This window comes from Oncorhynchus gorbuscha, linkage group LG12 (genome assembly GCF_021184085.1).
Source record: "Oncorhynchus gorbuscha isolate QuinsamMale2020 ecotype Even-year linkage group LG12, OgorEven_v1.0, whole genome shotgun sequence".
In the NCBI taxonomy this organism is placed as follows: Eukaryota; Metazoa; Chordata; class Actinopteri; order Salmoniformes; family Salmonidae; genus Oncorhynchus; species Oncorhynchus gorbuscha.
In genome coordinates, this window is record NC_060184.1 from 15,726,862 (window position 1) to 15,742,899 (window position 16,038).

At 42.2% G+C, this 16,038-nt stretch overlaps 1 protein-coding gene across 2 annotated transcripts; it reads left to right on the forward strand.

Moving 5' to 3' along the window:
- The first annotated feature begins 5,658 nt into the window (after positions 1-5,658).
- On the forward strand, positions 5,659-14,938 carry nfkbie (nuclear factor of kappa light polypeptide gene enhancer in B-cells inhibitor, epsilon). Of its 2 annotated transcripts, none has more exons than XM_046291230.1 (6): positions 5,659-6,471; positions 9,065-9,167; positions 10,602-10,812; positions 13,122-13,210; positions 14,005-14,253; positions 14,629-14,938. In XM_046291230.1, the coding sequence occupies exons 1-6, from the start codon at positions 6,128-6,130 to the stop codon at positions 14,656-14,658; spliced, it is 1,026 nt and encodes a 341-aa protein (XP_046147186.1). In that variant the 5' UTR covers positions 5,659-6,127; the 3' UTR covers positions 14,659-14,938. The 2 variants fall into 2 exon arrangements, with proteins under 2 accessions (XP_046147186.1, XP_046147185.1); XM_046291229.1 differs by having other exon boundaries at positions 5,662-6,471; positions 14,590-14,938.
- Positions 14,939-16,038: the final 1,100 nt, after the last annotated feature.

Genomic DNA, 16,038 nt, shown 5'->3' on the forward strand with positions numbered 1-16,038 from the left:
AGTAATTATGCAGTAATGCTGCTGCAATAATGCTGTAGTAATTCTGCAAATGTTGTACTAATGCTGTAGTAATTATGCAGTAATGCTGTAGTAGGTCTGCAATAATGCTGTAGTAATTCTGCAGTAATGTTGTACTAATGCTGTAGTAATTATGCAGTAATGCTGTAGTAATTCTTCAATAATGCTGTATTCAAACATGTAACATCTAATGTATTATCTCCTGTACTGTAGGCTGTAAAGAGTGGTATCAACTCTCAAAGGTAAATCATCTGCTATAACATGGCTGATTCTGCCCCCTAATGGCCATACTGATATTAGGCTTCATTTGAACAAGGGAAAGGGATTTACGGTCAGGTTTGACTCCTATGGAACGGTGTGGAGTTTTGGCAGATTTCAGACTACTACCCTCTGTCCACCCATGAACACATTTTTCTCTTTTGTTACCAAGAAAAGGCTACAGATGAGATGATACCTCTTTATTTAATTGTGATACCATGAGCTAAATCAGAGAGAACCCCCAGATAGGAGAAATAGCCTACAGGAGACATATTGAACCTTTTGGGGTTGGACTAAAAAAAGCTGACCAGTGTTCTCTGCTGGAAAATTAGTCTACAAGTCTTGCACTGAAACTCCTGCAGTTGGGTTTACAGTGAATAAGCATTAGTAGGCTTTTCTATAGAATCAAATCAAATCAAATCAAATTTTTATTTGTCACATACACATGGTTAGCAGATGTTAATGCGAGTGTAGCGAAATGCTTGTGCTTCTAGTTCCGACAATGCAGTGATAACCAACAAGTAATCTAACTAACAATTCCAAAACTACTGTCTTATACACAGTGTAAGGGGATAAGGAACATGTACATAAGGATATATGAATGAGTGATGGTACAGAGCAGCATACAGTAGATGGTATCGAGTACAGTATATACATATGAGATGAGTGTGTAGACAAAGTAAACAAAGTGGCATAGTTAAAGTGGCTAGTGATACATGTGTTACATAAGGATGCAGTCGATGATGTAGAGTACAGTATATACATATGCATATGAGATGAATAATGTAGGGTAAGTAACATTATATAAGGTAGCATTGTTTAAAGTGGCTAGTGATATATTTACATCATTTCCCATCAATTCCCATTATTAAAATGGCTGGAGTTGGGTCAGTGTCAATGACAGTGTGTTGGCAGCAGCCACTCAGTGTTAGTGGTGGCTGTTTAACAGTCTGATGGCCTTGAGATAGAAGCTGTTTTTCAGTCTCTCGGTCCCAGCTTTGATGCACCTGTACTGACCTCGCCTTCTGGATGATAGCGGGGTGAACAGGCAGTGGTTCGGGTGGTTGATGTCCTTGATGATCTTTATGGCCTTCCTGTAACAACGGGTGGTGTAGGTGTCCTGGAGGGCAGGTAGTTTGCCCCCGGTGATGCGTTGTGCAGTCCTCACTACCCTCTGGAGAGCCTTACGGTTGAGGGCGGAGCAGTTGCCGTACCAGGCGGTGATACAGCCCGCCAGGATGCTCTCGATTGTGCATCTGTAGAAGTTTGTGAGTGCTTTTGGTGACAAGCCAAATTTCTTCAGCCTCCTGAGGTTGAATAGGCGCTGCTGCGCCTTCTTCACGACGCTGTCAGTGTGAGTGGACCAATTCAGTTTGTCTGTGATGTGTATGCCGAGGAACTTAAAACTAGCTACCCTCTCCACTACTGTTCCATCGATGTGGATAGGGGGTGTTCCCTCTGCTGTTTCCTGAAGTCCACAATCATCTCCTTAGTTTTGTTGACGTTGAGTGTGAGGTTATTTTCCTGACACCACACTCCGAGGGCCCTCACCTCCTCCCTGTAGGCCGTCTCGTCGTTGTTGGTAATCAAGCCTACCACTGTTGTGTCGTCCGCAAACTTGATGATTGAGTTGGAGGCGTGCGTGGCCACGCAGTCGTGGGTGAACAGGGAGTACAGGAGAGGGCTCAGAACGCACCCTTGTGGGGCCCCCGTGTTGAGGATCAGCGGGGAGGAGATGTTGTTGCCTACCCTCACCACCTGGGGGCGGCCCGTCAGGAAGTCCAGTACCCAGTTGCACAGGGCGGGGTCGAGACCCAGGGTCTCGAGCTTGATGACGAGCTTGGAGGGTACTATGGTGTTGAATGCCGAGCTGTAGTCGATGAACAGCATTCTCACATAGGTATTCCTCTTGTCCAGGTGGGTTAGGGCAGTGTGCAGTGTGGTTGAGATTGCATCGTCTGTGGACCTATTTGGGCGGTAAGCAAATTGGAGTGGGTCTAGGGTGTCAGGTAGGGTGGAGGTGATATGGTCCTTGACTAGTCTCTCAAAGCACTTCATGATGACGGAAGTGAGTGCTACGGGCCACTAAAATCATGTTTACAGTGAATAAGCATTAGCTTAGTAGGTTATATTGGCCACTGAAGTTGTGTTTACAGTGAGTAAGCATTAGTAGTCTATATATACTATAGGCCACCAGTTGTATTTCCATGTTTGTATTAGGCCTATTGTGAATGCCTTCAGAAAGTATCCACACCCCTTGACTTATTCCACATTTTGTTGTGTTACAGCCTGAATTCAAAACGGATTAAATCCATTTTTTCCTCACCCATCTACACATACTATCCCATTATGACAAAGTGAAGGCATGTTCTTTTAAATGTTTGCAAATGTATTGAAAATGAAACACAGAAATATTTAAATGTACATAAGTGTGAGGATCGATGCTGGAGACAAGAAGCAGGTACAGGGAGTGAACATTTAATAAACATTGGACATGAAACAGAACAGAACAGGCGTGATACATACAGTGGGGCAAAAAAGTATTTGGTCAGCCACCAATTGTGCAAGTTCTCCCACTTAAAAATATGAGAGAGGCCTGTAATTTTCATCATAGGTACACTTCAACTATGACAGACAAAATAAGAAAACAAATCCAGAAAATCACATTGTAGGATTTTTAATGAATTTATTTGCAGATTATGGTGGAAAATAAGTATTTGGTCAATAACAAAAGTTTATCTCAATACTTTGTTATATACCCTTTGTTGGCAATGACAGAGGTCAAATGTTTTCTGTAAGTCTTCACAAGGTTTTCACACACTGTTGCTGGTATTTTGGCCCATTCCTCCATGCAGATCTCCTCGAGAGCAGTGATGTTTTGGGGCTGTTGCTGGGCAACACGGACTTTCAACTCCCTCCAAAGAGTTTCTATGGGGTTGAGATCTGGAGACTGGCTAGGCCACTCCAGGACCTTGAAATGCTTCTTACGAAGCCACTCCTTCGTTGCCCGGGCGGTGTATTTGGGATCATTGTCATGCTGAAAGACCCGGCCACATTTCATCTTCAATGAAGGAGGTTTTCACTCAAAATCTCACGATGCATTGCCCCATTCATTCTTTCCTTTACACGGATCAGTCGTCCTGGTCCCTTTGGTTTCATCTGACCATATGACATTCCCCCAATCTTCTTCTGGATCATCCAAATGCTCTCTAGCAAACTTCAGACGGGCCTGGACATGTACTGGCTTAAGCAGGGGGACACGTCTGGCACTGCAGGATTTTAGTCCCTGGCGGCGTAGTGTGTTACTGATGGTAGGCTTTGATACTTTGGTCCCAGCTCTCTGCAGGTCATTCACTAGGTCCCCCTGTGTGGTTCTGGGATTTTTGCTCACCGTTCTTGTGATCATTTTGACCCCACGGGGTGAGATCTTGCGTGGAGCCCCAGATCGAGGGAGATTATCAGTGGTCTTGTATGTCTTCCATTTCCTAATAATTGCTCCCACTGTTGATTTCTTCAAACCAAGCTGCGTACCTATTGCAGATTCAGTCTTCCCAGCCTGGTACAGGTCTATAATTTTGTTTCTGGTGTCCTTTGACAGCTCTTTGGTCATGGCCATAGTGGAGTTTGGAGTGTGACTGTTTGAGGTTGTGGACATGTGTCTTTTATACTGATAACAAGTTCAAACGGGTGCCATTAATACAGGTAACGAGTGGAGGACAGAGGAGCCTCTTAAAGAAGAAGTTACAGATTTGTGAGAGCCAGACATCTTGCTTGTTTGTAGGTGACCAAATACTTATTTTCCACCATAATTTGCAAATAAATTCATTAAAAATCCTACAATGTGATTTTCTGGATTTTTTTTCCTCATTTTGCCAGTCATAGTTGAAGTGTACCTATGATGAAAATGACAGGCCTCTCTCATCTTTTAAAGTGGGAGAACTTGCACAATTGGTGGCTGACTAAATACTTTTTTGCCTCACTGTAAGTATTCAAACTAATTACAGCTGTGAGTATTTCTGGGTAAGTTTCTAAGAGCTTTGCACACTTGGATTGTACAATATTTGCCCATTATTATTTTCAAAATTCTTCAAGCTGTGTCAAATTGGTTGTTGGTCATTGCTAGACAACCATTTTCAGGTCTTGCCATAGATTTTCAAGTAGATTTAAGTCAAAACTGTAACTCAGCCACTTTGGAGCTTTCACTTTCTTCTTGGTAAGCAACTCCAGTGTAGATTTGGCCGTGTGTTTTAAGTTATTGTCCTGCTGTAAGGAGAATTAATCTCCCAGTGTCTGAAGGAAAGCAGATTGAACCATGTTCTCTTCTAGGTTTTTGTCTGTGTTTACCTCCATTCCGTTTCATTTTTATCCTTAAAAACTCCCTAGTCATTAATGATTACAAGCATACCAGTAACATGATGCAGCCACCACTATGCTTGAAAATATGGACAGTGGTAGTCAGTAATGTGTTGTATTGTATTTTCCCCAAACATAACACTTTGTATTCAGGACAAAAAGTGAATTGCTTTGCCACATTTTTTGCAGTATTACTTTTGTGCCTTGTTGCAAACAGGATGCATGTTTTGGAATATTTTTATTCTGCTCACGCTTCCTTCTTTTCACTCGGTGAATTAGATTAGTATTGTGGAGTAACTACAATGTTGTTGATCCATCCTCAGTTTTCTCCTATCACAGCCATTCAACTCTGTACCTGTTTTAAAGTCACCATTGGTCTCATGGTGAAGTCCCTGAGCAGTTTCCTTCCTCCAACTGAGTAAGGAAGGAAGCCTGTATCTTTGTAGTGACTGGGTGTATTGATGCACCACCCAAAGAGTAATTAACAACTTCACCATGCTCAAAAGGATATTCAATATATGCTTCTTTTTTTTTACCCATCTACCTTCTTAGCGAGGCATTGGAAAACCTCCCTGGTCTTTGTGGTTGAATCTCCTTAGCGCAGTTAGGCGTGCCATAACAAAGGGGTTGAATACTTATTGACTTTTATTTTTTCTAAAAGCATAATTCCACTTTGACATTATGGGGTATTGTATGTAGGCCAGTGACCAAAACAATCTACATTGAATCCATTTGAAATTCAGGCTGTACCACAACAACATTTTGAAAAAGTCAAGGGGTGTGAATAATTTTGTGAAGGCATGTCCCCATATTGCAACATTTAGAGTACAGGTCGAGGCTATGCCGTTTTAGGCCTATCATATGGTCTTTACTCACTGAAACATTGTGACACACTCGTTTAGAAAGAAACACAAATGTAAGCATGGTACGGGGAGTGTCGTTCAAACCTATCGTGTAAAACCCGGGACACTCCACAGCGTTGGGGGTGGTTGTAATGTAAGTGCATAATACGCCCTTCGGGGAATCCCCATCCGCATCTCCAGACAAAAACAGTCCGCCTTTTCACGTAAGCGCAGAGCGCTTCCCCTATCGCGTTTCATCGCTCACATGCTCTCAACTATGCAGGTTTACCACAGGTTATGACAGTGCCAACGTTATTTTGAAGCATGTTGCTGATGTTAAGACTCTTATGATGTTTTGAAGTAAATGCCCCATTTTGCGTGTAGGGAAGCGTTTATACCATTTATGCATTGTTGCAAGATGACTCCACTTATTTTCGTGTAGCCTAAACTGGTGGTGTGGGGGAAAGTAAACGCGCTCGATCCGATGGCATGAAACGCAACCGCTACCTTTGGTTTCAGAAAGGAACAGTGAATTCCTACTCAGGTGTGATCGAGTTTTCCTCCCGAGAACTGCTCGCACCATCAAGCAACATATAGACCTCTCGGGGATTAAAACGGTCAAGACTACCTGGAGTGACTGTGCATCGCGGGCCACCATGCAAAGCGCCGAAGATGCGAAGCGGAAATTGGATTTGTTGGAGGATAACCAAATGGACTCTGGTGTTGAATCCTTCCAATCATTAATGAAAGATGACCCCTTTATCAAAACAGTTCAGGATTCGACTTCTGAATCCAGTGAAGCCAGGGATAAATTGACTATCACCAGCACAGAGGAGCGGTTGGATTCTGCTTATGGCTCATCATCACTAAATGTTGACAGTTTGAGTGAGATTATAGGGGGCTGCAACATTTCGAAGTCTAAAGATGACAGCGCAGAGAACACAGAATGCAGTGAACATGAAGAAAACCTTCTCACCACCATCACTGAAGATGGAGACACGTACGTGTTTTAACCTCTTTAAATAACTCATATTTTAATTTCCCCTATGGCTGTGTTTTTGAAAAGGTCAAACGTGTTCTTGTCATGGCGACGAAATTTTGGTGAACAACGTTTCAAGAAACACACGCATGCGTGTATGTGTGTGCAAGCCAAGGCATGGTTAACTTTGCATTTTAATTAATTACATTGGGATCCGCCCACAATTCTTGTTGGACACAAATAGCCAGAAGGAAATTGTGAAAATAAATGGACACATTTTTCAGTATAGACACAAGTATGGACAACAGTCGGCTAATTTTAGTTTAATTTGACAATATCAAATCAAATTATATTTGTCACATGCGCCGAAAACAATAGGTGTAGACTACCGTGAAATGTTTGTTTATGACCCCTCCCTAAAGATGCAGAGTTAAAAAGAGAATTATTAACTGGGTGGTTTGAGCCCTGAATGCTGATTGGTTGACAGCTTTTATACCGTATATGGAGGGTATGACAAAACACTTATTTTTACTCCTCAAATTCTGTTGGTAAACAGTTTTTAATACAATAAGGCACCTCTGGGCTTTGTGATATATGGCAAATATACCACGGCTAAGGGCTGTGTCCAGGCACTCAGCGTTGTGTCGTGGTAAGAACAGCCCTTAGCCACGGTATATTGGCAATATACCACACGCCATCAGGCCTTATTGCTTAAATAGAATACACAATAATGGGGCTATATACAGGGAGTACCATTACCAGATTCATGTGCAGGAATATGAGGTATTTGAGGTAGATATGAACATAAACGCTGGCTAAAGTGACTAGGCATCAGAACAGATCATAATCAGAGTAAGAATAAAGAACAGTCTCAGCAGCGGTGTCCTTAGTATCTGTATACATAATACGACTCCCCCTGTCTAAAATGCATAGCATAGGCTATATTAAGTACCAATTGGGCCATGCAAATGTCTATCAACTCAATTCTAATGCACAAGATGGTGTCTGTCCTGCCCCATACATTTGTGCCCAATCCAAAAAACTACTCTTTGCCCCAAGCACCTAGAGACCCGTCCAGATTCAACCTGGTAGATCTTACAGAATTGGATGGGTGCTACTCTTTGGCTGTCCTCTTAGGGGTTTCATCTGGCAATGAAAGCATAAGCTAAAATTACCACTGTCAACAAACAGGTGACGTTTTCATTGATGCTGTCATGTCTGATGGAATGACTGGATGTCTGAGTGTGTTAACCACAATAACAATTTGAAGATGGATGCGTTTTCGTAGATCAGGCCTACTGCACCAATTTGCAGCGAACAATCAGAACAACCACCTGTTGTTGCTGTCTGGATGAATAAATCAAGGCTTGGGGAATGACCTGTAGTGTTGCCCTGCACAGCTCTTTCTTTGCGTGTTTATCCTAATCCCAATAATCATGGCATGTGATGTCAACTAAGAGGAGAGTAAGTGTGGAATGATACATACTCTCAGGCCTTTGTGTGAAAGCTGCGGATGAACTCCTGTGAGGTGCCTCGACTTGGAAAGCAGAAGTGTAAAAGACACAGCACTGGAAATTCCCCATGATAGACGAGGCAGGGCACATGTTCACATAGTAATTATCTCCCAAGAATAGACTGATTAATGAAACTCATACAATTACCACAGACACACAGACATCCAGACTTTTGGCCTTATCGGCCTTCTACTCTACTTTCACATCAGTTAGTTAGGTTGAAAATGTAGCTCTGATCCAAAGTAATGCAATTTGTAGGGAATAGTGTGTGAACAATGTGTTTTGGAAAGCCTTGATGTAGGTTAAACAAAGCACTGTTGTGTCCATTTCCTGCATTTGACTCTTGTCTGCTAGAACTTCCCCTTTAGCTTTTGGGGTGAGTGTTTCTTGGTGTGGCTGTTTTCCACTTTGACTGTATGAACCAAATGTGATGACAGCATGAATGGGGTGCAGTAAAGAACAAAATTCATTGCATTTGAACTGTGGAGTTAAAGTTCATAGGTCTGCGGTTTGTGTATGTTAAACATCCCTTCATCAACCGATAGTTTTGTTTGTTCTTCTTCAAGTAACTACTGTTCTAGTGGTAAATGATACCCAAGAAGATACTTATTTGAAAAGTGCTTTGCGGAATGAAACATCCTCCTGACATGACTGTTCTTTGCATAAAAGTTCCATTATTGCACAACATTCGCAATCAATGAGTGTGGCCTGCTAAGCAAACAGTTGACATTAATGCAATGTCTTACATTTCCAGGTAGGTCTGGATATCATTCTAAGAATGCTTAAGCAGGTAATTCTTTCCATCAAATTACATGTTGTTCTCATCTCCTGAGGCTGCTGACTTTGAAACGTTTAAAGGAAAGTAACTGGACATTTTGAATGAGAAATGATTCCACACTCCTCGGGCGGCTCACTTTCCAGTTGAATGCAACGTTTAAGTGACAGTAACTCAAAACTGCTTTTGCTTGCTGTGGGGCCTAGGACGGGTTACCGTAAAAGCACTTTATGACACATTTAATGAAAAAAGGTCTTTTATAAATCAGTCTGATTTATTATAGAAATATAATGATAAAAGTTTTTTTTTTTTTTTTCCCTTCCAGAGTCCTGCATTTAGCCATCATCCATGAAGATGAACACTTTGCCAACCAACTGGTACAGCTGTTCCCCAAAGATGTCTTGGACATCCAGAACAACTTGTACCAGGTACAGTAAACAAAGCAACAGTCCTCCCTTTACACCCTCAACACTGGTTATACTGGTGTACTGAAACTGACTTAACCTTCATGAGACTTCCTCTTGATGATTGCAGTTGCCAATGTTTATGACGACAGAGATGATAATGTTATTTCTGCATCGTGTAATTCAAGATAAATTCTCTTCCCCTTTCTCCATTAGTGCATCCTCCCACAGTAACGGTTCGGTGGGTGGTTCCACAGTTATTTCATAAGGGAGCTTAAATGAAATTGGAAACTCCCCTGCTTTCCCGCCTTTAAAAAACTAATAAGAGTGAAGGAATCGTATCTGGAATCTTCTCTGTCTCATAGATAAAAACATTTAAGCTAGTCAGGGCAGATTTAAGAGGAGGTTTGAGTGAACATGCAGGGGGGGGGGCAAGCTGACGTGGCATTGGAGAAATCCTGATGGGTCAGAGAGGAAAGCGGAGAGAGCAGAAATGACACAGTCAGCGTTTTACACCATGACTCACACACACATAGCCTTGTTATTTCTCTGTTCTGTTCGAGTTTACCAAAAGCCACGTAAGCAGTGGTAGCCCTACTGGTTATATTAGTCATTATATTCCCCCCCTACACGGTTCAACCAGCAGTTCCACATTGATGCCTTAGGCCTACATTTGATTTATTTTAGTTACTTACCAATGTATTGACATTGACATTGACTGACCAGGTGAATCGAGGGGATCCCTTATGGATGTCTTCTGTTATATCCACTTCAATCAGTGTAGATGAAAGGGAGGAGTCAGGTTAAAGAAGGAGTTTTAAGACAAATGAGACATGGATTGTGTATGAGGGCCATTCAGAGAGTAAATAGCAAAGTGCCTTTGAATGGGGGATGGCAGTAGGTGCCAGGTGCACCGGTTTGACTGTGTCAAGAACTGCAACGCTGCTGGGTTTTTCACACTTAACAGTTTCCCATGTGTATCAATAATGGTCCACCACCCAAAGGACATCCAGCCAACTTGATGCAACTGTGGGAAGCATTGGAGTCAACATGTGCCAGCATCCCTGTGGAATGCCTTTGAGTCCATGCCCTGACGAATTGAGGCTATTCTGAGGGCAAAAGGGGGTGCAACACAATATTAGGAAGGTGTTCCTAATGTTTTGTACACTCAGTGTAGATACTAGCTACTGTACTTAAGTTCAGATCCTTGATCAGCTCTTAGCAACCCGGATTGTATTAAATTCACTTTAAAAGAGGGCCCATTCTGACTCCAAGTCAGATATCACACCAACCTGTAATACTAACCCATTATTGGTTGGTTGTTTGGATTGGTACGTGGTTCCATAGAAATAGAATTACTAGAAAGGGGATCCCCATCCTAGTCAATGTTCTGTGATTGGTGGACTGGATATTGAGTGTACCCATAGAAGTAATTATATTTTTATGCATGGTCTTTAGACGCCGCTACACCTTGCCACCTACCTGAGCCTGTCTTCGGTGGTGCGGGCCCTTGTGGAGAGCGGGGCCAGCCTGGAGCTGCAGGACCAGGAGGGCAACACGCCGCTCCATGTGGCCTGCGAGCATGGCCAGGCCAAATGCGCCACCGAGATGACCCGGGATGTCTCCCCCAGCAAGCTGGGCTCCGTGCTGGAGACCCAGAACTGGAGAGGTGAGAGAGCAGGGCCCATATTCATTAGGCACCAAATGGGGAAAAAACTGACTGAAACAGGGAGCCTACCTGGACTTGACATATAGAAACACTCAATTTTCGTGTTTCTATGTGTGCAGTAATGAATACAACCCTGGGCCCGCTACAGTAGGCAAACATGAAATATTACAGCTATGAATGTCATAAATAGAGCTGTTACTTTCCTTATTCTACATGTGTGTTCTACATAATGTACAGAGCCTTCAGAAAGTAGTCATACCCCTTGACTTATTCCACATGCTGTTGTGTTCCACATTCTGTTGTGTTACAACAACAAAAATTAAAAAATGAAATACAGAAATATCTAATTTACTTAAATATTCAATACAGAGTCAATACATGTTAGAATCACATTTGAAAGCCATTACAGATGTGAGTCTTCCTGGGTAAGTGTCTAAGAACTTTGCACCTGGAATTAACAATATTGTCCCATTATTATTTTCAAAACGTATCATTGCTAGAAAAGCATTTTAAGTCTTGCCACAGATTTTCAAGCAGATTTAAGTCAAAACTGTAACTCGGCCACTCAAGAACATTCACTGTCTTCTTGGTAAGCAACTCCAGTGTAGATTTGGCCTTGTGTTTTAGGTTATTGTCCTGCTGAAAGGTGAATTAATCTCCCAGTGTCTGGTGGAAAGCAGACTGAACCAGGTTTTCCTCTGGGATCTTTTTCTGTGCTCAACTCCATTCCATTTATTTTTTATCCTGAAAACTCCCCAGCCCTTAACGATTACAAGCATACCCATAATATGATGCAGACACCACTATGCTTGAAAATATAGAGAGTGGTACTGGATTTGCCCCAAACATAACACTTTGTATTCAGGACAAAAGTGAATTGCTTTGCCACATTTTTTGCAGTATTACTTTAATGCTTTGTTGTAAACAGGATGCATGTTTTGAAATATTTTTAGTCTGTACAGGCTTCCTTCTTTTCACTCTGTAATTTACGTTAGTATTGTGGAGTAACTACAGCCATTAAACTCTGTAACTGTTTTAAAGTCACCATTGGCCTCATGGTGAAATCCCTGAGCGGTTTCCTTCCTCTCCGGCAACTGAGTTAGGAAGGACGCCTGTATCTTTGTAGTGACTGGGTGTATTGATACACCATCCAAAGTTTCATTAATAACTTCACCATGCTCAAAGGAATATTCAATGTCTGCTTTTTTATATTTACCCATCTAACAATAGGTGCCCTTCTTTGCAAAGCTGTTGCCACCTTGCATGCTGTATGCCTACTGAACAGAGCCCAGGATGATCAGCTGTTGCCATCTTGCACGCTGTATGCCTACTGAACAGAGCCCAGGATGTTCAGCTGTTGCCACCTTGCATGCTGTATGCCTACTGAACAGAGCCCAGGATGATCAGCTGTTGCCATCTTGCACGCTGTATGCCTACTGAACAGAGCCCAGGATGATCAGCTGTTGCCATCTTGCACGCTGTATGCCTACTGAACAGAGCCCAGGATGATCAGCTGTTGCCATCTTGCACGCTGTATGCCTGATCTGATCTTGCACAGAGCCCAGGATGATCAGCTGTTGCCACCTTGCACGCTGTATGCCTACTGAACAGAGCCCAGGATGATCAGCTGTTGCCATCTTGCACGCTGTATGCCTACTGAACAGAGCCCAGGATGATCAGCTGTTGCCATCTTGCACGCTGTATGCCTACTGAACAGAGCCCAGGATGTTCAGCTGTTGCCACCTTGCATGCTGTATGCCTACTGAACAGAGCCCAGGATGATCAGCTGTTGCCATCTTGCACGCTGTATGCCTACTGAACAGAGCCCAGGATGATCAGCTGTTGCCACCTTGCACGCTGTATGCCTACTGAACAGAGCCCAGGATGATCAGCTGTTGCCACCTTGCACGCTGTGTGCCTATTGAACAGAGCCCAGGATGATCAGCTGTTGCCACCTTGCACGCTGTATGCCTACTGAACAGAGCCCAGGATGATCAGCTGTTGCCACCTTGCACACTGTGTGAGGGGCTATAACGATACCATGATGTGATATCTCTTTATGTAGTGCCACTTCCTGTTGTTGTGTTGGCTTCTACAGTATGTCGGCATCTGTGCGAGCTTATTGTAAACAATTGTATATTTTGTTTGATATGTAGCTTATGTATGTTATTGTGTGTCACATGGCATGACCTTACTGATGCTTGTTTGATACTAGCTATAACATGTAATCAAAATAATCTAATCCCTCATTCAGAAAGGTGATTTTTGAAAGGTGATATTTTTTTTAAGGAATGTGTCTTTGTTTTCAGGTCTCACCTGTCTCCACTTAGCCACTGTGAACAGACAGCATTGTCTGATGAAGCTACTGATGAAGAAAGGGGCAGACCTCAACATCCAGGTTTGTCAAATGACGTCCCTGGGTGTACTCCCTTACAATAACCTTGCATTACTCAAGTACTGCATTACATTGTGTGGTAATACTGTAGTTAGTACTTCATAACATTGTGTCTTTCCTAAATCCTCTTAATTTGTACTAGGACAGATATGCATTTACCTCGACTTAGATGATCAAGCTGCACCTTTGAGGACTGTCTTTAAAGGAATGTATCCTGTCATGATATGAGCAAATGTGATATATTAATGAACACATGGTTTTTTTAAACATATATTTAAACATATATATATTTAGAGGTACAGACTTTCTCCTTCAAGCTATGTCCTTTACTACTTTACTGTACTGATAGTGATACGGTCTGAGCTCAGTGGATTCTGATGGATTCATGTAATTAGAGTTGGGTTGTGATGAGGCTGGCTGGGAACCAGGGGGTTTTCTGGAGATGCTTGACGTGTCAGAGAATAGGCCCTGGCCAGCAAGTCTGAGTCACATATAGATGGATATAGAACTCAACACAACATAGCAGACTGACCTTACCTACCCCAGATATATTTCTGGGGGCAATAAGCTTGTTATACAGTATATATAATATGCCTAATTTTATGTGTTCAAGACATTGGCACATTTTCAGTTTTAGAATGAATAGCTACTTGATTGAGGAGGACAGATTGTTTGGTCCTTTGCTCCCCCTGGTGGCCTTTCCCTCACCCTATCTTTTTTGAGGGGAAATTGTATTTACCGATTCCCTTACCCTTACCCTTACCCTTGCCTTTGCCTGTCTTCTCTCTGTCCCCCAGGAAGGTACAAGTGGTAAGACAGCTCTCCATCTGGCCGTGGAGCTCCATGACACAATCTCTGTGACTCTGCTGCTGAACAAGGGAGCTGACATGGACGCGGCCATGTTCAACGGCTGCACGCCACTTCACCTGGCGGTGGGCCGGCAGGACGCAGCCATCGCCAACCTGCTCTGCCAGTCTGGGGCCGACAAGATGCTGAGGAACATGGAGGATGAGACGGCACTGGATCTAGCCGACGGCAATGATGATGTGAGTTATACAGGAAGGGTCAGTTTCCCACACACAAATGAATCCTTGTACTGGACTAAAAAGATTCTCCATTGAAAATGTTTTTTTTAGTCCAGGACTATAGATATAAACTTCATCTGTGTCTGGGAAATCAGCTCAAAGTGTATTTGGCGTTTGACTCGAAGTCCGCTGATATTCACTGAAAATGCTATAAATACATATTTGTGAGGATTTGGGGGAAAAATTGTAACATTCCCAATTTATTTATTGTTATGAAAGAGACTGACTGGACTGTTTTCTGGATCAGAGGTATAAAATATGTGAAAAATAAACCCCCACCATATGGCTTCCTTTCAGATCCTTGCTCTTTTCCCTTTTGATGACATTCTAATCCAGGGCAGGTCAGTGGTTGGAGGGCCATTCTGAGTGTACTCTCACCACCTGAATATACTCTACAGCTGGAGACATTTTCAATCTTGAACATCTTGAGCCTCATCATGGAGCCTCATCGGAAAACTGTAGCTTTACTTCAATCATGTTTCTTATTGTGTGATGGTTTACTTTCATTTATATGGTGTGTACACTGAGTGAACAAAACATTAGGAACACCTGCTGATATAGACTGACCAGGTGAATCCAGGTGGAAGCTATGATCCCTTATTGTTAAATCTACTTCCATCAGTGTAGATGAAGGGGAGGAGACGGGTTAAAGAAGGATTTTTAAGTCTTGAGACCTAAGAGACATGGATTGTGTATGTGTGCCATTCAGAAGGTGAATGGGCAAGACAAAATATTTAAGTGACTTTGAATGGGGTATGGTAGTAGGGGCCAGGTGCACCAGTTTGAGGGTGTCAAGAACTGCATACTCTGCTGGGTTTTTCATGCTCAACAGTTTCCTGTGTGTATCAAAAATGGCCCACCACCCAAAGGACATCCAGTCAACTTGACACATTTGTGGGAAGCATTGGAGTCAACATGGGCCAGCATCCCTGTGGAACACTTTGGACACCGTGTAGAGTCCATGCCCTGATGAATTAAAGCAGTTTTTAGTTCAAAGGGGAGTGACGGGGGGTGCAACTCAATGTTAGGAAGGTGCTCCTAATGTTTTGTACATCATGACTATGTACTATATGGGATGAATACTAACCTGCAATCTGCGTGCCTTTTGTGTTAATCATGCATTGAAGTCAATGTAAGATTGAGTTGTGCATGAAAAGTCAAAGTTAGGATTTGTCCCTCTGCATGAGAAATTCACATTGAAAAGTAGCTTTTTCTCCACTAGCAAAAGGTACAAAGGGGGAAATGTATATCTACTGAATCAGTTCTATACCCATAATCCAATACGAGGAGCAGTTAAATCTCACTTGGAAACTAAATGAACTACATTCATTTACTATCAAAAACAGATGATTATGAGTGGGAAGAATTCAAATGTTTAATTTCCCTGTAAAATACAAGGAATCTACCTCTATCAAATGTGTATACTAACTGATTAAGAAAATGCATTGCTGTCATGCTGTAAGTGAAAATAGTTTAAGCTCTCAGAATGGAACTTTACATTTCAAAAAAACTTTAGTCACTAAATCTGTTATCATAAAGAGGTTCTTTATCTATTATCATAACTTAATATCTTTCATTGTATATTTCATTTATTGGTTTATACTTTGAATGTATTGCCTTGCCAGTATCTTTGTTGGTAAGACACATTTGATCATAATAGATGTATTTTCAATACAGTTTTATTTCCCTGTTTAACAATCCTCCTTCTCTTAACAGTTTCAAACTCTTATATTTTGTAATAAACAG